At 40.0% G+C, this 24613-nt stretch overlaps 1 protein-coding gene across 1 annotated transcript in view; it reads left to right on the top strand.

Moving 5' to 3' along the window:
* Positions 1 to 16: 16 nt before the first annotated feature.
* The window catches only part of AHCYL2 (adenosylhomocysteinase like 2), a 168399-nt gene continuing 143802 nt past the window's right edge, over positions 17 to 24613 (top strand). The window contains 2 exon segments of the mRNA XM_014455492.1: positions 17 to 37; positions 39 to 380. Of these exon segments, the coding sequence (XP_014310978.1) occupies positions 17 to 37; positions 39 to 380 (363 nt within the window).

Raw genomic sequence — 24613 nt, 5'->3', positions numbered from 1 at the left:
GGCAGTGGAGGCGGTGATGTCGGTGCAGGTTGTGTCGCGCAGCGGCCGCCGCGAAAGTGCCTGAGGTGGACCTGAAGGACCTGAGCCCCTCCGAGGCGGAGCCGTCGCTGGGACTGAGCACGGCGGCCGTGAGCGCCATGGCCCCCCCGGCGGGCGGCGGCGACCCCGAGGCCCCAGCTCCCGCCGCCGAGCGGCCCCCGGCCCCCGGCCCGGGCTCGGGGCCAGCTGCGGCTCTCAGCCCTGCCGCCGGGAAAGTGCCTCAGGCGTCGGCCATGAAGCGGAGCGACCCCCATCACCAGCACCAGCGGCACCGCGACGGCGGCGAGGCCCTGCTCAGCCCCGACGGCACCGTTACCGAGGCGCCGCGCACAGTCAAGAAGGTATTGGGGCCGGGCTGCCTGTCGTGCAGAGAGAGGGCGGGAGGGGAACCACACGCACATCCCGTCGGCACCGCAGCACCGTCCTCCACGCCCTCCCTCCTGATCACAGACGCAGAGAGACCCTTTCCCCCTTAAACCCACTCTCAGAGATGCCCTCCGCCGGTCCCGTGCTGGGGAGCGAAGACTCCAGCCGGCGCGGTCGCACTTCCCTATGAATAACATGGAGGTGGCGCTTTCCACTCCTGCCTGGAATGGGCACGGGAAGAGGCACCTAATGCCGCCCCTCCCTGCACCCCCGGCAGACTCGCGGGTTATCTTTCAGCTTCTCCGGGGAGAAGACCCCGATGGTACAGGAAAACCTGACCGCTTATGAGCGATCGCCCAGCCAGGCGGGTGGGAAGGTCTTTGCTGATGGAAGTTAGGAGTAAGCAGTAGTGACCTCGCCTGGAAATCCTCAGTCTGCCTGGTTTCTGTACCGATGATGACTTTATGCCTTTCTGTGGTCAGCAGCGTCCACAGAGCAGTGCTGCTGCCGTGCCCTTCCCTCTAGATACTGCAATGCCCGTGCATCTTCTCTGAATGTACAAGTGTCAGAGGTTGGTTCTCTCGGCCCCGTAGTTGGCCACCGGGATTAGTAGGCTGTGTGTAGAGAGCGTGATTTATTGGTTCCTTCTATTGCGACCTGACAGGGTTAGGAAGAAATGCTTCTACTTTTGGGGAAAAGCTGTCGTTGTGGGGCTTTCTGTCTCAGCGGCCAGCTTCTTTCCGATGTAGTTGTGAAGAGACAGTAGCCTCGGAGCAGCGGGGAGTCCGTGTGCCTAGATGTAGTATATACACTGAGTGGCCAGATTATTATGACCACCCCATCAGTACTTCATTGACACTTCCAAAAATACTGAATATTGAAAACTTCCTAAGCAAATACTATCAAGGTTTTATTATTATTTGCATAACTAATTCACTTCATTGTACTGATGGGGTGGTCATAATAAGCGGGGCCACTCAGTGTATACTCCCTAGTCCCCTTACAATGCTATGCTTAGTATGCCTCTCCTCTCATAAAGCTAAATCAGCCCAGGAAAAAAGGGGCAGATCCTGGAAAAGACAGAGCTGTGCATCATGTAAAAAAAAACCCCCACATGATTATGGCTCTAATTTCTGAGATACATACAAATATGGACACAATGATTTATGGTTTTTTATGGTTGGGAACGATTTCTAATTCGTTATCAGAACAGCATGAAAGTGTTGTAAAATCGGCATTGGTTTCACTGTAGGACTCTGCGGAATTGGAACCAGCTTAATTTTAGTTGTAATAAGCCCATGATTAAGTTATGAAGCAGATAACCCTTTCATTCTGCCTACCCAAATACTGGTGATTAACAGACGATGTCAGAGGCAAGCCTGAAGGAACTTGTTTACTGATGCTTTAGGACTTATTTCCTTGTCGTTTGCAGTGTGAAACTCCTCTGGGAGGAATTACAGGAGGAAAGACAGGCAGCATGAGCCGCCTTTACTACCTATATATGAGTCTGGAAATCTAGAACATGTTTCTGAGTAGTTTAGTTGCTTTATAACTTCAGACAAATTTTTTCCTGCAATTAAGGGTCTTTTTGTGTAAAAATGCATAATTTGATTAGATCTCTTGAGGGTAAGAGTGTTTAACAAATTGTTTTTGGAATGGGATTTACTGTCAGGCAGACCTGGTTTGAATCCTGGTAACCCCTGCTAACTAGCTTTTGGGTAATTTCCAAATCCTCTAAATCTTAGTTTCCTCTTCTATAAGGACACGGATATGATTGAGGATTAGAAGCATTTATAGAGGGCTTTAGCATTGAACTTGGTACATATAGTAGTGGCTTAAGAAATAATAGCTATTGTTATTAAGAATTTACTTTATTCCTCTTTCCATTATAGCTTAAGTGCATGCCATTAGGGCCACCTCCGACTGATACACAATTCAATATATTCTATAAAAAGAAGTTTAAAAATCGCAGGCCAGCATATCGGTCTTTTTTCTTAATTCTAGGTGTGCTTCTTGACCATTTTTTCCTTGTTGCCAAACCACCTTCTTCCTGTTTTTCCAGTATAAAAATGTAGGTTCCATAATTCTAGATTTACTCAGCACCTCAAGGCTATGGAAGGCAGGACCTAGTTTTCTGTACAGTGTTGTGGCTCAGTTGGTTGGGGATCATCTTGTACACTGAAGGGTTGCTGGTTTGATTCCCAGTTGGGGTATCCCCGTTGGGGGAAGTGCAGAAAGCTGATCCATGCTTTGCTTTCACATAGATGTTTCTCTCCTTTTTCTTTCCTCTCTCTCTAAAAATCAATACAAATATTTTTTTAAAAATCTCTGCTGGATGTTAAGCAGATATAACTCTGGGAAGGATGCAGCTGTATGACATAGCTAAAGGCTACTTTTTGGGGACAGAATCTTTAACTTTCTTGATATTGAATTGGCTAAATTATAAGTGCATGAGACTGCCCTGCTTTCCTCATGATGAAAGTCACCTCACCAAGGGACTACAGTGTGACATTTTGATATGTTGAGCCTTTCTTGATTCTTAGGTTGTTTACTTAATCAATCTGACCTTGACTCCTGCTTTTATAGAGGGTAGGGAGAGACTGGGGTACTTGGGGATTGAAATAGCTGCCTTTGGCTGCATACTTGGTGACTGTTGCTTTAATTTTGTAACTGTCACATACAGGTTTATTTGTCTTAAGTCATAGTTCCATTGATGGTATCCCTTACTCCATTCATGTATCTGCCATCATTTTTCTTAGTTCTGTTACTTGGCTCTGCCACACAAGGGAAATAAACTTTTTACAAGAGCCAGAATTCCCAAGTGTGGTAGTTAATAAGAATGAACATATGGTGTGTAGGTTACTTAGTCACATCTTATCTTTGGCACAAGTTACATCGTGTAATTTGTAATACTCTGAGGACCAGATCTTGTCATTGTGGCTCTGACATATTTGTATATAATGTTTTTCTTCATAAGCTCACACCAAATGAATCCAACAAACCAAAAATCTTTATAAGAAGTGATTGGTGAAATGGGAAGAGAAGTTCCACAGTGAATGGAGTGGTAGAGTTGAGAGGATTTCTTCCCTATGTTCTTAAAAATGGAGTTATAGGAATGTCACAATACAGAAAACAAGGCAGAAGAGGATTTATTTCAGAAAAGTTAAAACTTTATGACAGTAAGGCTGTGAGCCAAGAACTGTAACTAGTTTGTGCTTACATCAGTATTGGTAATGACTATGTTCGAGCAGATTATTATTTTTTTTGGCAAAGGTATGCACCTTGAACTGGCTTTGTTGCTGTCAGCAGAGGATGAGTTGAGCCATGTTAGCACTTTCTTGCCTGAATTCTTTAAGCTCTTAATTTGGTTAATTATGGATTACTAAAATAGAATCTTTAGGATCTAGGCATGGGAATGTGGGAGCAGTGTGACTCCTTTTGCCATTTAGGAAAGTACAGCCTTGCAAAATTGTTCAGTAAGGCAATTGGCATATTGACCCTAATAATAGTTACCATTAATTGGCTTTTTATATGCCAAGAATTGTTGTAGGTGTTTTCTTAATCCTGACAACAACACATTAAGATATAGATAGCATTATCTCCATTTTACAAATAAGGAAATGAGGTCCAGAGAGATAAAGTGCCTTGCCCAAGGTTATACATCTAGAAAGTGGCAGAGGTAGGACTTAAATCTTTGTCTTAAACCTTTGTCTGTTTCCAAAGCCCCTGTCCTTTTCATTATGCCACACCAATTCTTTCTAACTTCTTTTTTGTGGACATGCTCATTGATTTGAGAGAGAGAGAGAGAGAGAGAGAGAGAGAGAAACATTGATGTGAGAGAAACATCCAGCACTTGCCTCCCATATGCACTCCAACCAGGGACCAAACCAGCAACCCAAGTCTGTGCCCTGACCAGGGATCAAACCCACAACCTTTCCATGTGTGGGACGATGCTCCAACCAACTGAGCCACACTGGCTAGGGCCTTTCTAACTTCTTAGATGCTTGGTTCTGGTCTTCTCCCAGAAGTCTTGGAGAATTGAATTCCAAGGTATGTGTGTCTGGTTTAAGGCTTAGGTTATCCCAAAACCAAGTAAGAATCTGAGTCAGGGCTTCAGGAAGAGGAATGAGAAAAAATTGTACAAATGTAGGGCTGCAAAGAATTATAAAATTAGGAGAGAGGAAGAAGAGTATCTTAAAGAAAAAAACATTTTAAGATAAATGATGCATTTTCACGTTAGTAATTTACTAATCTGAAATTTTATTCTTATTTTTAAAATTATAAATAGATATGGAGTACCTAAGGAATATGGTTCCTCTTCCTGTTGAGCTAAAAGTTTTTCCCTGTTCTTTAAGTCCTACCATCTTTATGAATCAATCTCTACTTAAGCATTTTGCAGGTTAGAAAGGGAAGCATGTTATACATTCCTGCTGTGTACCAGGCATTGTATTAGAGCTTTGCATATACTATTTTATTTACTCCTTTTAAGAGCTCTCAGAGAGCCCTAGCCAGTTTCTCAGTGGTTAGAGCACTGACCCGAAGACTGAAGGGTCTCAGGTTTGATTCCGGTCAAGGGCTCCTACCTGGGTTGCAGGATTGACCCCTGGGTCCTGTGGGGGAGGCAACCAATTGATGTGTCTCTCCCATCGATGTTTCTTCCTCTCTCTCCCCCTCCCTTCCACTCTCTAAAAATTAACGGGAAAAATATCCTCGGGTGAGTATTTTAAAAAAAAGAGCTCTCAGAGAGAGGTAGTGTTATCCTTATTTTATTGAGGGTTGAAGAGATTAAGGAATTTGTCTCAAGATTACACATTTAGTAATGTGATGGAGCTGACGGAATTCTAATCTGTTGACTCCAAACTCAGTTGCTTTTCAGTTGAAATATTTCTCTGTTCAAAAATCAGATTGAATCTTAATCTCTGTATTTTTGGGGGATGTTTTTTCACTAGTAGGTAGTTTCTTTTTATTTATGAAGCTTATTTAATGGTCTTACCATATATTTATGTGAACATTTATGAATCTTCAGAGAAAGCAGCCCTTTTTTTGTATTATAATTTGCGAATTATATTAGGAAAGATTGAACATTAAGAGCTGTCTTAGGAGGTTCTCAGAGCTGAAGTTGCAGTTGTGTATTTGATGTCCTGAGGAAAAACTTAGTTCTTTAATATCCAGTTAATTCAAGAAATGTATTGTTCATGAAGAAAGGAGAGTAAGGGGAAAAAAAGGTTTGTTGGAATCTTTATTCAGACTCTTGTCAAGTTGATTTTATAAAGAACGTGCAATTTCTTTCTGGTGGTTCTTATTTAAATATTTCAGAGAGGTACAACTGAGGTGGATGAGAGAATAAACTGGCAGTTGCCCTGGTCTACTGTCCTGCCATTGTGTTCAGGTGGTATGCACAATCAGAGGAGCTGAATTCTGTTTACCCAATAAGAGGTTCAGTCAGCTTGGTCAGGTTTCTATGGAATTTGTAGGAGCTTTTTATAGTCTGAATGACCTATGACCTGAGATTTGGTGAGAGCTAAGTGAGCAGAGAAGAAAATGGTGGAGTGAAATTCCTTCTGTAACAGGTCCCCCTCTTCCCCACTATATTCTGCAACAATTCACTTAACCATTTTCTTTCTTGGTCACTGCATTAATAGCTGGTGATTTCCTGTTCTCTTTTTCAAGTGTAAATGTATTTGTTTGGGGCATCTAGTTCTTCTTAGCTCAGGAAGGGTACAGACAGAAGTTTTAGAGCTGCTAGTGGAATTTCTCTGACTATAAATCAGGCTTTTTCTTTAAGCCTTTCTGAATACTGCAGAACTGTCATTGAAAGTTAAGTAACCTGAGACTAAAACTGTTTTTATCTTCCTTACAAACTTACCTCCTGTAGTGTTCCAGTGGTGAACCCTTTTGATCATTCTAAAAGATTAGATACTTTTGACTACGTTTTCCTGGAAACTCTTCTCTTGGCTTCAGTTATAATTCTTCACTTATGGCTACCATTTACTGAATATTTAGTCTCTGCCAGACATCTTTCTTTCTCGTCTCATTTAATCAGGACAGTTTTATCAGATGAATATTATTATTTTACAGACTAGAAAATTTGGTCTCAAAGAGAGTAATTAACTTGCCCAAGGCTTTGCCAGTCTGTGATGCCTTTGGGATTAGTGAGATACAACACTGCCCATAGCTACAGTGGGAGGCTACTTATCTGACCAAACTCCCATGTGAAATCTGCTTTAGTACTACACTCATTTTTTTGGTTGATTTTTCTTTGTTAAATGACATTTAAATATATAAAAATAAATATAAAAAATATAAGTCTTTGTTTTACTATGGTTGCAAATATAAAAAATTTTTTATATGTGACACGGCACCAGAGTTAAGTTAGGGTTTTTCAAAATGCTGACACGCCGAGCTCAAAAGGTTCGCCATCACTGTACTAGGGTGTCACCTGGTATCCAGAACTATAATGGTGCAGCCTAAGCTACGGTGTCTCCTGTTTGGCATTAGCAAACACAACTTTCCAAAACCCGTTTTGTATGATGTTTTTAGCTGTGTAGTCCTGAAGCAGGTTCTTTACTCTGAAAGCTACCGCATATTCTTTTTCTGTTTAATTCAGCCATAGTTGCCTTCTGCTGTTTATGGAACTCTGAGTGATGCACTGGTTGAACCTAACCATCTGCCTTTTTAGTTGTCTGCCTCCATGCGGATGAGAATTGCTGGAGAAAATCAGAAAACTAGGCAGATCACTATCACTACAAATTCATAATCATCAACCTCATATGCATGATCATTATTGCCTAGCAATGTTATACATTTCTCTAGTAAGTTCACTTTCCCACTCACTGGAAATGACTATTTCATACTGTCTCTATTTATTTCTAATCTCACATGTTCTTTTTATTTATTTTTATTTTCTTTTCGTTTTCAATTAAATTTATTGAGGTGACATTGGTTAATAAAATTATATTGGTTTCAGCCCTGACCGATTTGGCTCAGTGGATAGAGCATCGGCCTGCGGACTGAAGGGTCCCAGGTTTGATTCCAGTCAAGGGCATGTACCTTGGTTGTGGGCACATCCCTAGTAGGGAGTGTGCAGGGGGCAGCTGATCAATGTTTCTCTCTCATCGATGTTTCTAACTCTCTATCCCTCTCCCTTCCTCTCTGTAAAAAATCAATAAAGTATATTAAAATAAATAAAATTATATAGGTTTCAGGTGTACAATTCTATAGTACATCATCTGTATATTGTATTGTGTGTTCATTACCCCTGTGTTCTTTTTACTTTTTATTTTATTATTATTTTTAAATATATTGTTATTGATTTCAGAGAGGAAGGGAGAGAGAGAGAGATAGAAACATCAATGATGAGAGTGAATGATTGATGGGCTGCCTCCTGCATTCCCCCTACTGGGGATCGAGCCCACAACCTGGGCATGTGTCCTTGACTGGAATCAAACCCAGGACCCTTCAATCCACAGACGGATGCTCTATTTACTGAGCCAAACCTGGTAGGGCTGTGTTCTTCTTTTTAAATCAGTGATGTGCCTTGTACTTTATTATAAAAAACAGAAGCTGCTGCCCTAGCTGGTTTGCTCAGTGGTTAGAGTGTCAGCCCACAAACTGACCCAGGTTTAATTCTGGTCAAGGGCACGTACCTAGGTTGCAGGCTTGATCCCCTGCCGTGGTTGGGGCTTGGTGTGGGAGACAACCAATCAATGTGTCTCTCTCACATAGATGTTTCTTTCTGCCCCCCCCCCCCCCTTTCACTCTCTCTTAAAAAAAAAATCAATGGAAAAAATATCCTTGGGTGAGGATTAACAAAAAACAAAACAAAACAAAAAACCCCCCAGAAGCTGCCAAAAGGGAATCCCTTCATCTTTGTACCTTCCAAATCTACAAATCTACCTGCATCTCAGGCTTACCTTTTACTAATTCCCACCTGTTACGATAGAGGAACTTCATTTCATCCAAGACCAGTCCCTCTATAGGTGCTCTAATCATATTCTCTTGTCTTCTTAAGAACTTCCTTCAGTTATTTCCTCTTTATACTAGAATCTTTCCTGCAGTATTCAAACTTGCTCTAATCTTCCCATTTTGAAAACCCTGTCTTCTGACCTCCATATTTCCTTTCTGCTATTCTTACCTTTTTATTCCTTTCAAAGTAAGCTTCTTAAGTTTTCAATACATGCAGTATACTTTTTTCTTCCCATGAACTCTTTAACCCAATCCTGCTCTTATACTCTGACCCAAACAAAATCCTTTTGCTAAAGTTGCTAATATCTGTCATAGTGGGAAACATGGCCATCTGTATTTCTAGTCCTCTTCATATCAGACCTCTTGGCATCATCAGACATAGACTTCTTACCAAAACAGTCTCCTCTCTCGGCTTCCAGGACTCTGCTCTTTACTAGTTTTCCTCTTATTTCTCTGGCTGGTCCTTAGTCTTCTATGCTGGCCCTTTCTCCTTCAATATGGGTCCTCTGCTCTTTCCATTGTGTTTTCTCCCTAAGTCATCCATACTGTTCCTATGCCTTTGAGTATCATCTACATACTAACAACTCCCCAAATGATTTCTTTAGCCAAGATCCCTCTGCTGAATGACAGCCAGTCTTGTGTGTGTACACTGCCTACTGGCTATTGGGCTTCAAAACTAACATGTCCAAAATGAAATTTTTTATCTACCTGTGCAATTCCCAAATAAAGTTCTTATTCCTTCATATCAGTAAAATTGTATTTGCATTATTTTTTCTTATGTTTAAAATTTGTTTTTAATTATACAAGTAATACATTCTTATAAAATAATTCAATGTAGTAAAACAGTTCTTCCTTGGCTCTCAGTCTTATTTCTCTTCCCAGAGGTGACTTTTATTCTCAATTTGTTTTTCTTTACTTTTTTATCAGACTTTATACTTACATTTGTACATAGAGAAATTTGTAGTTTTATAATTTGTACATAAATAAAAGCATATTACATATACATTTTTTTGCAGGTTGTGCTTTTTTTTTTTTACTTAAGAACATATATTGGAGCTTTTTACATATTAGTACGTATATATCTATCTTACTCTTTTTTTAACTGCTAAATTGGTTTCCAAGTCTATACTGTTGTTTATTAAACAACATTTTATGCACATTTAACTTAATTTTTTTCTTTATAGACTGTGCTGTAATAACTATCTGTATGTGTCCTCTTTGTATACAAGTATATGTGCTTCTCTAGGGTAGATATCTAAAAGTACAGTTTTGGAGTTGAAAGATACCCACATTTTAAACAATGCATAATGTCATGTTGCCTTCAAAAATGGAGTACCACTTTACATATCAGCTCACTATACATAAGACAGCTCTTTCACTACAACTTCACCAATACTAAATATTTTTACACCTTTTATGAGGAAAATCTTTTACTGTTGTTTTTGCATTTTTCCTGATTAATGAAATGCTGAGAATATTTTTATGTGTTTATTAGCAATTTATATTCTTTTTTTATAATTGCCTGTTCATATATATTCATTAATGAATATTGAGTGATTCTATGTGCCAAGTGCTGGGTACAACAGTGACCAAAATAGGTAAAGATCTCTGCCATCCTATTGACTTATCTTTTTCAGGTAGACTTACAGGAATTATTTAAAATTCTGGATATTATTTCTTTCTATATATGTACCAGCATTTTTTTTAACGATCGTTTTCGTGTTGACTTAGTACTTTGTTTATGATTTTAAAAGTTTTTATATAATTAGATTTGCCAGTTTTTTTCTTTTATGGCTTAAACATTTTTTGTCTTAGAATGGTCTTTCCTATCCTAGGTTTATAAACAAATTCTTTTATATTTTCTTCAACTGTTTTTATGTTTGCATTAACATATTTTGGTCTTAAATTCATCTGGAATTTTTATTTGTAATATAGGGACTATTTGTAATGTAAGATAGCCCTATTTGTCTTCAAATAAAAATATCTTGGGTTTGTTATTTTTCTTTAACTTATCCTTCTTAACTATTTTCTTTCTTAACTTTTAGCTGGACATGTAGAAGTAACTTTTGTTTGAAGGCTGTATCTATTTAACTCAAGAATGACACTAAAAATTGCCATCCTGGCAGTACTTAGTGCTTATAATGAGTTATTCCTAGAAGCACTTGCTATTTTAGCAAATGTTACTGTTTATAGGAAACATTGTTATTATTATTTAGTGGATATAGATTGTTTTGATAGAAATTGGAGTCTCAATTATATCTCAAATACATATCCTATGCAGTAATGGCTTAGAGAGTAACTTACCTTCTGCAGTTATACTAAGTTGGAAAAATATAGTAATGTGTGGTCCTTTTCCAAAATGACACCTATTTTTTTTTAAGGCACTGCAGGAATTGAGTATGTGTGATGAGACTGTAGGAAGAAAATTTTTTTGCCCTGATTAGGTAGTTGTGTGCATCTATCTTTCAAAGTTAACAATATATTAACCTGCTCCAGTTTAGAAAAGAACTCATTTTCCTGGCAGGTAAATAAACTGTCTTTTTAAACAAAGCTTTGTTGGCTAAAGCTTGATTAAATCTAGTCTTGGGTCCCTCTGTTTTGGGAGACAGAAATGGAATAGGGATTTTTACTACATTCATGTCTATTTTTATAAGGAAGAAAAGATGGTTGGTCATATGCTAGTCCCTTTTTAGGGTCTATGGTGGACTGTACTATAAAGGAGAAGCAATTTTACTACTTCTAGATACTTGTCTAATACTCTTCCCTGATACTGTGTGAGCTTCTTTTGCATAAAAAACCATTTATGTGTTGTGTGCTAAACACTGCTAAGTGATAGGGTTATTAAATCAGCCAAATACCATTCTTGCCCTCCAGGAGAGGGTATGGCTATAAATATGGAAATAAATACAGTCTAGTTTGATATGAGCAATACTGGAAGTAGGAATTGTCAGTTTGAAGAGGTCAGCATTGAAATCAAGGTGATACACCTTAGGAAAACTAGTTAGTTGTCCATCCAGGAGGCTTTGCAATGTAGCAGAACCTTTGTGAAGTTTCCATGTTCCAATGTTATAAATCCAGAAATTTACTTTTAATACACTTAAGAGATCATTCACCTGTTAGGACTGGCTCATTCAAACCAAACTCACAAGAGACTCATATTTAAAACAGAATGATAATTTTAGGCCCTGGCCAAGTAGCTCATTTGGTTAGAGCAGTGGGCCGCCAATGGCGGTAGAGCATTGTCCTGATACACCCTGAGTTGTGGGTTCGATCTGCAGCCAGGGCAAATATAAGAAGCAACCAATGAATGCCTAATTAAGTGGATAACATATCAGTATGTCTCTCTCCTCCCCTCCCCCCCCAAAATCAATAAAAAATTTAAAACAATGATAATTTCTAATTTATGGTTAGGTGTATATAATACTTGAGCTGATTTAATATATGGGTCAGTCAAATGGTACTCTGAAAAATCAACATGGGAAGTCTAATTATAGTTAAAAGCAATTTGGAATCCTTTTTTTTTTTTTAATCCTCACTCGAGGATACTTTTCATTGGTTTTCAGAGAGAGTGGAAGGGAGGTGGAGAGACTGAGAGAGATGAAACAACTATGTGAGAGAGATGCATTGCCAACCTGGGCCAGAGATTGAGCCTGAGCCTGCAACCGAGGTACATGCCCTTGATTGGAATCGAACTCATGACCCTTCACTCTGAGGGTCAACGAACGCTCTATCCATGGAGCCAAACTGGTTAGGGCAAGTTTGGAATCTTTTAGATCAGCAGTTCTCAACCTGTGGGTTGCGACCCCTTTGGTGGTCGAACGACCCTTTCACAGGGGTCGCCTAAGACCATCCTGCATATCAGATATTTACATTACGATTCATAACAGTAGCAACATTACAGTTATGAAGTAGCAACGAAAATAATGTTATGGTTGGGTCACAACATGAGGAACTGTATTTAAGGGGCCAGAAGGTTGAGAACCACTGTTTTAGATCCTTGCTACTCACACTGGTCCATACCAGAAGCATCGGCATCATCCCGGGACTTGTTATAAATGTACAATCACAGGCAACTCTGATTCTGGACTAGTTTATACCCACTGGAACCTCAATTAAAAAAAGATATTTTTATTGATTTCAGAGAAGAAGGGAGAGGGAGATAGAAACATCAATGATGAGAGAGAATCTTGATCAGCTCATGTCTCCTACCAGGGGTCAAGCCTGCAACCTCAGCATGTGCACTGACTAGGAATCAAACCATGACCTTCTGGTTCATAGATCAACACTCAACCACTGAGCCACACCAGCCAGGTGGAACCTCAGTTTTGTTTACTTATCCTATATAAGGCTAATATGCAAATCGACCAAATGGTGGAATGACTGGTCGCTATGACGCGCACTAACCACCAGGAAGCAAACGTTCAACACAGGAGCTGCCCCCAGCCCGCAGGCCCTGATCACCCAGTGGGGAACGGGGAACCAGGGGTGGGTGGCGGCGGTCGCTGATGGAGCTGGGGCCCCAATTGCCCTGCCAATTGTCCCACACACAGGGTAACTGGTGGCAGTGGGGGGTGTGACCTGTGAGCGGGTTGGAACAGCCAACCTCTTGGCCTCTCCACCAGCTGCAGGCTCTAATCGCCTGATGGGGAACCAGGAACCGGGGGTAGGTGGCTGCAGACGTGGGCAGAGCCTAGGCCCCGATTGCCCCGTGCATCGCCCGCCCCACACACAGCGGGCAGCGGGAGGCAGGGCCAGCTGCCGGCAGCTGGGGAAGATCAGCCCTGATTGCAGGCCAGGCCTAGGGACCCTACCCATGCACGAATTTTATCTGCCTGCCTCTAGTTATTGAATAATGTTGGCTTAGCAGGTGGTCTTATTTTGTTTCTCTTTTATGAAACCTCAGAGTAGAGAGGCAAGAAAATCATTTTGGGGTTTTGTGGTAGGGTAGAAATTTATAATAAAATTTATCATAAGTCATGACTGATGTGGCTCAGTGCTTAGTGTGTCAGCCAGCACACCAAAGGGTCTGAGGTTCAATTTCTGGTCAAGGGCAAGTTCCTGGGTTGCAGGTTCCATCCCGATCCAGGTTGGTGCACATGTGGGAATGGGTAAACTATGGTCTGTATAATAATAGAAGTGTAATATGCAAATCGACGGAACGGCCGAACAGCAGAACTACTGTCCGGACAACCTTCTGGACAAAGCTGGGGCTGCGAGGGCCGAGCCCCTTGCACAAATTTCGTGCATCAGGCCTCTAGTATTCATATAATGAAGTACCTCACAGAAGTTAAAATGAGCCAATTAGAAAATCTACATGTGTCAGACTGGTTAAAACTCAAAAGTAAAGCCCTAACCAGTTTGGCTCAGTGGATAGAAGGTCAGCCTTCGGAAGTGTCGGGTTCGATTCTGGTCAAGGGCACATACCTTGGTTGTAGGCCCCTCCTCACCCCGGGCCCTGGTAGGGGCGTGTGCAGGAGGCAACCAATTGATGTGTTTCGCTCACATCAATATTTCTCTCTGTCTTTCCCTCTCGCTTCCACTCTCTAAAATATCAAAGGGAAAATATCCTCAGGTGAGGATTACAAAAACAGAAAACAAAAAAACTCTAAAGAAGAATGAAAAAAGCAGGCTGCAGAATACTATCTACTCTATACCATAATTTATATTACATTTATAAACATACAAAACAGTGCTGCATAATGTTTGCTGATATACAGTTGGTAGTGATGAACAATATGTAGCAAAAGTATTTAAAAAATGAAGGGGAATTGTAAACAGCAAAGTTTGGACAGAAGTTACCTCTGTGGTGGGAGAGAAAGTATGAAGGTTAATGAATAGAGAAGGAGTACAAAAGGATCTTCAATTTTATCTACAACTCTACAACTGGACACCCGGTGCACGACATTTGTGCACTGGGGTGGGGGGTGGGGGGGTGTCCCCCCTGCACCATCTCGCAGTCCGAGACTCCTTGGGGGATGTCCACCTGCCGGTCCTTAGTACTGCTGTGGAGGCGGGAGAGGCTCCTGTCACTGCCCCTGCGCTGGCCAGCTGTGAGCCTGACTTCTGGCTGAACGGCGCTCCCCCTGTGGGAGTGCAGTAACCACCAGGGGGCAGCTCCTGCATTGAGTGTCTGCCCCCTGGTGGTCAGTGCGCATCATAGTGACCGGTTGTTCTACCATTTGGTCAATTTGCCTATTAAGATTTTATTATATAGGATGTTTCATTTTAACATTTGTTAAATTGGGCAGTGAGTACAATTCTCTCAGGACTCTTCCATGTGCTTGGGAAAACATTTTTTTAAACAGGTTTAATGCTTTTTGGGACCTGTATTTGTAAAGGAGAGAGAGAATTAGGCACCAGAGGGGGGAGGAAGAGAGAGGGAGAGAGAGAAACATTTGCTTTTTCTTGAAAGTGATAGAAACTTTCAAGAATTTAGGTACAAGCATACTATAAGGTGGAATCTTCTGTGCCCTAACAAGATATTTCTAAAAAAAACAACAACAAAAAAACCCCCCAAAAAACGCTGCCTGAGGCACTAAAAAAACCTGGCTATGTGGCTATGTGGATACCAGTGATCTTTCTATCAACCAACACAATCAATGTGCCATTCCTGCCTACATCAGTGTAGTTTTAAAATCTTTTAACTTGCAGCTAAATTATTACCCTGAGTCTCTATGCAAACTTATACCATGAACTACCCAATAAGTAAAAAACCCCAAATTACATCTCTTTTTCCTCTCCACCCTACATTCTTTTTTAAAAAATATATATTTTATTGATTTTTTACAGAGAGGAAGGGAGAGGGATAGAGAGTTAGAAACATTGATGAGAGAGAAACATCAATCAGCTGCCTCCTGCACACCCCCTACTGGGATGTGCCCATAACCAAGGTACATGCCCCTGACCGGAATCGAACCTGGGACCCTTCAGTCCACAGGCTGACGCTCTATCCACTGAGCCAAATCCCTTAGGGCTCCACCCTACATTCTTCAGTCCCCCACACCCACAGAGGACTCAGTATGTGTCCTCCACATAGGTGCAGTGTTTCTGGACCTGCTAATCTTGGGCAGATTTATGTGACTCAGATAGCATCAAGTGTGTTCGTTAGTGCCAAGGAGATCTAAGCATGGAACTTGGCTTAACCAGCAATCAAGGATGAAAGCTCCTGGAAGAAAGAGGAGACTGACTTTTTATCTAAGCATGATGAGTACATCAAACAGAAAATGATGCCCAGGAACAAGTGGTTCCAGAAACATGAATTCAAATAAAAACTGGCTTTGTAGCATTCACTGTTTTGCAGATCCAATGGCAACCAGTCTGTTTTTTCTTTATTTTCTGGCTCAGTTAAAAGTACCTTAGAGAATATACTTGTCCCGTCTCAAAATAACTATGGAGAACACTGCTCAAGTCCCATAAAAATCTGAGTTTTAAGCATTACCTATTGGGTTGGTCTCTCTCTCTCTCTCTCTGAGTCTCTATGTTTTTGTCGGAAGGATGGGCCTCAGAGTATATATGGGTCTGTGTGGGGTATCTCTGTGGGTACACATAGAAGATTCTATGGAGACGTATGGGGTTCTCTGTGTGTGTGTGTGTGTGTCTTTGTGTGTGGGAAGGATCTGGGTAGAGGTCTTGAGGAGTTCTGTTGCATGTGGGGAATCTCTGTGTGTTTGTCTTTGTACATCTGTGCCTGTGTTTGTTTTTCTTAAATATGTTTTTATTAGAGAGAGCGGAAGGGAGAAAGAGAGAAACATAGACGAGAAAGAAACATCAACATTGAAGGGCTGCCTCCTGTATGCCTCCCACTGGGGATTGAGCCAGAAACCAGGGCATGTGCCCTGATAGGGAACTGGTGACCTCATGGTGCATGGGTCAATGCTCAGCCACTGAGCCATACCAGCTGGGCTATCTATGTTTCTATGTCTCTGTGTCCATCAAGTATTTTATTAAAAGTCTTATGATAAGTTTTTGCTGTTGTTAATCCTCACTGAGGGTATTTTTTCCATTGATTTTTAGAGAGAGTGGAAGTAGGAAGGGTGCAAGAGGGAGAAAAAGAGAGAGAGAGGGGGAGGAAGAGAGAGGGAGAGAGAGAAATATGATGTGAGAGAGACACATTGATTGGTTGCCTTCCACGTGTGCCCCAACCTGGGTCGGGATGGAACCTGCAACCCAGGTATGTGTCCTTGACCAGAAATTGAACCTGAGACCCTTCGGTGTGCTGGCTGACACTCTAAACACTGAGCCACATTAGTCATGACTTACGACAAATTTTTTTATAAATTTCTACCCTTCCACAAAACCCCAAAATGATTTTCTTGCCTCTCTAATCTGAGGTTTCATAAAAGAGAAACAAAATAAGACCACCTGCTAAGCCAACATTATTCAACAATAAGTAAAAAATATTTTTCCCATAGCAGCTACACTACTTTACATTTCTCCTAGCAATGTACAAGTGTTCTAATCCTCAACATCATTTGTTACTAATTAATTAATTATGGTAGCTATCTTAAAAACAGTTCTATTTCCCCCAAAAGTCTCCTTTGCCCATTTGCAGTCAATCCCTGCTCCCATTCTCTTCCCCTAGTAGTCACTGATTTGCTTTTTTTCACTATAGATTTGCTTTTTCTGGAAATTTCATGTAAATGAATTATGCAATATATGGTCTTTTGTGTCTGAGTTGTTCACTTATGACAGTGATTTTCAACCTGTGTGCTCACAAGAATTTTTAAAACATGCAATACCTGACTATTTAGCCAGGGGCACTGACCTCTTTTCCCTTAGACTGTAAAATAAAAAAAAAATGACAACAGCCACCCAGCCAGTGTGACTCAGAGGTTAAGCACTGACTCATGCACCAAGGGGTCACTGATTGGATTCTCAGTCAGGGCACATGCCCAGATTTTAGGCTCGATCCCCAGTGGGGGGCATTATGTTTCTCTCTCATTGATGTTTCTGTCTTTCTCTCCCTTCCTCTCTCTCTAAAATCAGTAAAAACATATCTTAAAAAATGACAGCAGCCAACACAACAATGGCCACCCAGTGCGAATGAATCAGAATTATACCTATTTTTTTGTCTGATGGGTAAAAAATGTATTTTTTGGTGTGCTGCAGAATTTTAGTGATGAGTTTATGTGTGCCATTGTTTTTGATGTCCATTTATGTATCAGTAGTTTTTCCTTTTAATTACTGAATGGCATTTCATTATATGGCTGTACCACTTTTTATTTATCAGTTGATGGACATTTGGATTCTTTTCAAGTTGACTATTTTGAATAATGCTGGTATGAACAATCATGGTTATGGTAAGTGTTTGTGTGGGTATATATTTTAACTTATCTTGGTCAGATATCTAGGAGTGTGTCATTTAACTTTATAAGAAAAGGGCAATCTTTTCCAAAGTGTTTGTATGTTCCATTCCCCCAGCAATATTAGTGTTTCAGTTTCTCTACATCCTTGCCAATACTGGCCTTGTCAGTCTTTTTTAGTTTGCATTTCACCATGACTAGTGATGCTGAGCATCTTTTCATGTGCTTATTAGCCATTTGTATCTCTACTTTGGTGAAATGTCTATTCAAATCATTTGCCTATTTTTAAACTGGGTTGTTTTCTTATTACTAAGATGTAGGAATTCTTTTTTAAAAATATATAGTTTTCAATTGATTTCAGAGAGGAGAGGAAAGGGAGAGAGAGAGAAACACCAATGATGAGAGAATCATTGATCGGCTGCCTCCTGTGTGCCCCACACTGGGGATCAAGCTTGCAACCCAGGCATGTGCCCAGACCGGGAATCAAAACATGACCTTCTGGTTCATAGGTTGACACTCAACCACTGAGCCACAGGCCCATTCCTTTTAAAGACTGAATAATACTTAATTGTATCTTACCACATTTTATTTATCCTTTCCTCTGTTCAAGGACACTTGGGATATTTCTACTTTTTGGCTATTACAAATAATGCTATAAATATGGCTGTATAAATATCTGTTTGAGTCCTTGTTTTCAATTTTTTGGATATACCTACTAATGGAATTGATACTTGTATGTCAATCTTATATCCTGCAATTTTGCTAACTTAAACTTGCTTATTACTCTAGTAGTTTTTTGGAATCTTTAGATTTTCTGCATACAGGATCATGTCATCTACAAATAGGTTATAAGTTTTACTTCTTGTTTTCCAATATGTATGCCTTTAATTTCTTTTTGCTATATTACTCTCTAGAATTTCAGAAATGGTGAGAGCTGACATCCTCACCTTATTCCTGATCTTAAAGGAAAAATATTCAGTCTTTCACCAGTAAGTATGATGTTAGCTGACAGTAGAGCAAATTTCTCCTTTACTAGAGGCCTGGTGCATGAAAATTCATGCACTGGAGGGGGGGGTCCGTCAGCCCGGCCGGCCTCCTCTCACTGTCCGGGAGCCCTTAGGGGCGGGAGGCGACCCGGTGATCAGGGGAAGGCAACGCCCCCATCACACCTCTGTTTCTGCCACTGCCGGCAGTGCAAGCCTCGGCCGGCCCTGGTTACCTGAGCCTTGGGCGGCCCTGGGTGGCTGGACAGCCGCCATCCAAGGCTTGCCTGCGCCTTGGGCCGGCCCTGGGAGGCTGAGGGGCTGAGGGGACTGGGGGACTCCGGAGGCAGGCATGTGGCTAGGCCGGGCACAGTCCTTGCTGCGTGCCTCCTACTCCGGTGGGGCTGAGGGGACTGGGCGCCGCCATCTGTGGCTGTGGGCGCTGCCATCTTTGAGGGCGTGGCAATCAATTAGCATATTCCCTCCTTATTGGCTGTGGGTGCCGCCATCTTTGAGGCCGTGAGGGTCAATTAGCATATTCCCTCTTTATTAGATAGGATAGTGTCTTAATTTTGACAGATTAAGGGACTAGATAAATTGACATGTATTAGTGGATATCACCTGCTTGACATATATTTCTTAGCTATAAAATGTAATAATCCTTTTGTCTCTTGTAGAATCAGGCAACCTGATATTCTTTAAGTTTCTACTTTGAATTAGTTTTTAATCAGTACTATAAATTGACAGTTCATAGGCTGCCTGTTCCTTTTTAATTCTAGGATATTCATATTGTGAACTCCCCCAAAATGAAGCATTTATATCCCCTGATGCTGTTTTAAAGTTCATTATGGTTTTCATATCTGTGGGGAGAGATTCTGTGATATTATCTCTTTACATAAACTATGTGCTTGTGTGTAAAATAAACAACATCTATGGCTTATAGGTATAGTTCATTTTATAGTCCAAACCTGTTGTTTCATCTATTCCAATAAGAACTACAGGTAGCATTCTTCTCCTTGTGGATGGGGACACAGGTTTAGGTATCTTGATTGATAAGTGTGTGTGTGTTGATATTTCAAATTACTGTCTTATCCCTTAGACTGTAAACTACAAGGGTTGAGACTATTTCTTAGTGTATTGTTAGCATCTGGCAGATAGTAAGGGTTTTGAAAGAAATAAATCAGTCTGTTTTGTGATATGTAAAGAGGAGTGACTAGTATAAATTAACTTGGCTTTACGTGAATTTTCATTCTCTAAATCCTCAGAGCATTTCAGAGTATGGATTGTTGTCTATTTAGCTTAAATGGAAAAATTTTCCTAGTTTCCTCTTAGTAATTAAGCTAAATATTACCAAATTTATTATTCTCTTACATATATACATTTAAAATTTATTTATTTTTCATTATTTTTAAATATATATACTTTTATTTCAGAGAGGAAGGGAGAGGGAGAAAGAGATAGAAACATCAATGATGAGAGAGAATCATTGACCGGCTGCCTCCTGCACACTCTACACTGGGGATTGAGCCCACAACCTGGGCATGGGCCCTAACTGGGAATTGAACTTTGACCTCCTGGTTCATAGGTCGACGCTCAACCATTGAACCACACCGGCTGGGTTACATTTTAAAAATTTAAAGGCTTCTTTTCCTTTATAGTTTGGTAGAATCAATAAATTTGTGCTGTGCTTCTGCCAATTAGTCAAACTATTTTCATGTCATTTCTGAGAGATTTTAGGCCTATACGGATGTGACTGATTTGGGCAATTTTGTAGAATCTGCTTTAATAATTAAATATAATGCTTTGAGATAACCAATTATCAGAAAGGGTTGGTTATAATTATCAAATAGAAAGTTCATATCTTTTTAGTTAAAATGGCAGTTTATTCCTAAATCTTTTTTTTTTTTTGAAGAAAAGTCAGCATTTGTTAGTTGTGATTGGTTAACAAATCCATTCTGATTTTAGCAGCTCATTTGGGTGGTATTGAATAAAGAATTCATAGTTGACTTTTGAGAGCTTGTCTCCATTTTCTGTCTGCTTTGTTGGCTAGGACCTTGCTAACATGGAGGACTGTTAGAACTTGCTCATTAGGAGTTGAGCTGAAATTTTTGGCTCTCAGCCTTATTCTCTGTCCTTGTGCTTCAGTGACCTTATTAGTCCATAATTTATTCATCTGTTTTTCTCTTACTGCTTGTTAAGGTTGGGGAAGAAAATTCTTTATCCTGCTACCCTCCTAGGATTGCTGAGTAGGGTCCTGTAAATAGAAATAGAAAGTGCCTATCTTTTTAGTAAAATGGCAATTTATTCCTAAATCTTTTTCTTTGAAGAAGAGTCAGCATTTGTTAGTTGTGATTTATAGATTTATTCAATGTAAGTTTTATGTAACAAGGGAGCCTTCATAAGGAAATGAAGACTAAAGAAATAGTTATACCTGGGTGTTTTTATACTAGGTTTGATGAGGAGTGGAAAGTCATGGGAAAATGTGATAGGACAAAATAATATGAGCTAAGGGTAGTAAACTGGGGAAAACTTAGCAAGCCTATTCCTTAGGATTCTTCTTAGGTCCCTTAGTCTTTAGAGATAAGAATGCTCCTCTCTTCCACATGTAAGGAGAACACCTTTCACATGAGGATCTTATGACCTGCTTCAGGGGAAAAGAGGTCAGAGAGTCCTTCATGCACTTGCCATTTTTTAAATTCCTTTAGCTTAAAATAGTCAATATGCCAGTGTACTATATTTTGGGTTAGGTATTCTGAACCACATAATTCCCTCATTTGAAACTTTCCCCTAGGAAGTTTCACAGTCCAGTTGATAGATTGTTCCATAATCCATTGAGCTAGTGTCTGGGAATAGGGCAGTCTCATTAAACAGTTGTGTCTCAGGAGGCAGTGGGAGTAGGGCACAAACCTGATTATGCCTCTAGATGGTGTGAGTGATCAGGCATTTAATGAAGGACATTTGTATAAAAACAGAAGTTAATGGTTAGTACAAACTATAAACACAGGTTTTTTTTTAGTCCAGAGGGCAGTCAGTCAAGATTTCCTAGATGTTAGGCTCAAAGCATCTTTTTTAGATGGTGGAGGGAGGATAGGCAGTGACAATCTGACGGATTTTCTGGTTTTCAGTTTGAATGTCTCTGGTGATGGCATTGGCTGTTCCAGTCAACTTTCTTAGTGGCCCACATAGCAGCAGACACAAAATTGTCCATGCCTGATCTGTTGTGATGATTTCCTTGAGGTTTATGTCAAGTTTCTCTGTTTAGCTTTCAGAGTTTTAGGAAAAGGGCAGTTTTAGTTGTTAGTGATACCAAGTCAGGAGCGAGGTGAAAAATTGGGAATGTTAGTTTGTAGAGTGGTAGCCAGATATTGGAGGAAACTAGAATTGAGAACCTATAGGTGTGTACTAGGGTTTTCCATGAAACAAAAATTTCTCTCTGTAGTCATCCCCCTTGTTGAACAAAGATAACCAGAGTAAGGTTGGCCTGATTATTTCCGTAAGTACACCAAGAATGATAATTGACCACACAGGCCTTTTAAAGTTTGCTTGATTTTATTTATTTTTAAATGTTTTTATACATTTTTAGAGAGAGTGGAAGGGAGAGGGAGAGAGAGAAACATTGATGAGAGAGAAACATCGATTGGCTGCCTCCTGCACGCCCCCTACTGGGGATCAAGCTGGGCATTTGCCCTGACTGGGCTTGAACTAGCAACCCTTTGGTGCACAAGACCATGCCCAACCAACTGAACCACACCAGCCCCGGCAAAGAGAACAGATTCTTATTCCTACTGAACTTACTAAAATAACTATATTGCTGTCCTGGCCAGTTGGTTGGAGCATACACCAAAAGGTTGCAGGTTTGATTCCTGGTCAGGGCGCAAATGAGAGGCAACCGATCGTTGTTTCTCTCCCTCTCTCTCTCTGCCCCCCACCTCAGTCCCCCTCCCTTCTCCCCCTCCCCCCCCCCTTCCTCTCTCTAAACATATCCTCGGGTGAGGATAAAATAAAATACATTCCCATGAAAATAAGAACACTTAAGAGCTTCCAAATTTTGGAGGGATCAGGCAGGGAGAAAAGATAAATGTTTCATTTTTGTTTACCAAGGTATAATCTATTGAAATGCTGTAAGATACAGATAGCTTAAAAGAAAAGAGAAAGGAGTTCCTTATAGCTGGAAAATAGAACATTTAAAAACCAGCAACGTTTCAAACAAGAAGGCCATAAAAAAATCATAATCCTTCTTCATCAGTTCATTCAGTCCCATGGAATTAATTCTTCTGCTTGATCTTGGGTGGTCAGTTTCAAACATTAACTGAGAAGAATAAGATTAAAACAAAAACTATCTGTGGATGACCAAAGACCTAAAATGATTGAGATTAAAGATCTGATGAGCATTCATTTGATAAGGAAATTTGTTTATTTCTATGGCACACAAGATTTTAACATAATAATCAAATAATGAAAGTATTGACAAATTTCTGTGAACTTCATACAGTTTCTGGAATACCTATATTAACATTCACCCATAAAAATATAACCCTGTTTATTTGACAGTTTTTCCCATGCAATTTAATATACCAAATAAGCAGAATTGTTATTAACATTTCTCTTTATAAGGTAAAGGAACAAATCATTTGATCTTTTCCAATGGCCCTCTAGGAACTCTCAAGTTAGTTCATGGTCAACAAGACTTCATTTTAGAATTTGATTTTAGGAAGTTAGTCAAAAATGAACATTTGATTAAATAGGGTCAGAGGTTACTATGAAACAAAACTTAATCATTTAACCAAAGTGATAGTAAAAGATTTTAAAGACAAATATAAGAAGTAACATAGCTGTAAAAACAAACAAACAAAACAAAAACAACCTTAGCTCCTTCAATACTGGGAAGACTCGAGATTTTTTGTTTTTTAAATAATCAAAGACATGATAGACACAACATGGAGTACAGGAAATTATTTTGATAAGATACACAGTCTTTGTTTCCTAGCAAGATTTTTTTTTAGCTTGTAAATAAATCCTTTTAAAGTTAGCAGTTTGAGCACATGTAAATTCCTTTTCCACAAATCTTCTACAACATTTTAAAATATCCATAGTTCATCTTACTTATGCTAGAACAACCAGTCATTTTACTTTAAGACAAAATTGCTCTTTCCCTAACAAACACATCATTCATCCCTCTATCTTTCCTTATGAGAAACACATCTTAGGTTTGATCCCCTGTCAGTGGGCAGGTACATAAGGCAACCCATAGATGTTTCTCTCTTCCTCTAAGCATGTCCTTGGGTGAGGATTCAAAAGAAAATACATCTTAGTTTGCATACTTTGCATACAGAGGTTGTTTTTTTTTTTTTTTACCTCTTATTCTATTAGTTTCATTCACATATATTCATTATAATTTTTAAACATTAGTAACCTTTTCTTTAGTGAGGAAACTAGGAAGTAGATAATTGTAACTTGCCTGTTAGATAGATACCAACAATCTGTAGCATATTAGCAGATTTTATGAATATACCATCTCACTTTTTTATATAAGTATAAAGTTGTGCTGTTTCCTCACAGTATAATTTTTCACTGTATAAAGGACATGTTTACTAAGAGATCTAAATATCTTTTGACTTTATGTAAAAATTAAGCCAGAGTAGATTAACTTATATTCAGCAAATAAAATTTCAGTATTTTATCTTATTTGGAGCTAGATCTAGATATTCAATGATTATCCATCATTTAACTTAGTATAGCTTTAAGTTTTCAAGTTATCAAAAATTTTGGAAACTTTTTAAGTTAACATATTATAAAACAGTTACATCTCAAGGGAGGGTGGCCGGGGCACCAGGCAGGCGGCTGCCGGCACCCAGGGCCCTCACTGATATGGCTGGGTGGGGACCAGAGAGGTGTCCCCTCTCCCTTGTCTCCTGTCCTGTGGGCAGCTGGCACCTCTCCTTCATCCTCTCCCCACAT

Source organism: Myotis lucifugus, unplaced genomic scaffold, assembly GCF_000147115.1.
Source record: "Myotis lucifugus unplaced genomic scaffold, Myoluc2.0 scaffold_46, whole genome shotgun sequence".
NCBI classification, from domain to species: domain Eukaryota; kingdom Metazoa; phylum Chordata; class Mammalia; order Chiroptera; family Vespertilionidae; genus Myotis; species Myotis lucifugus.
Note: the sequence above shows the minus strand (reverse complement) of the source record. Positions and strands in the feature narration are given on the sequence as shown.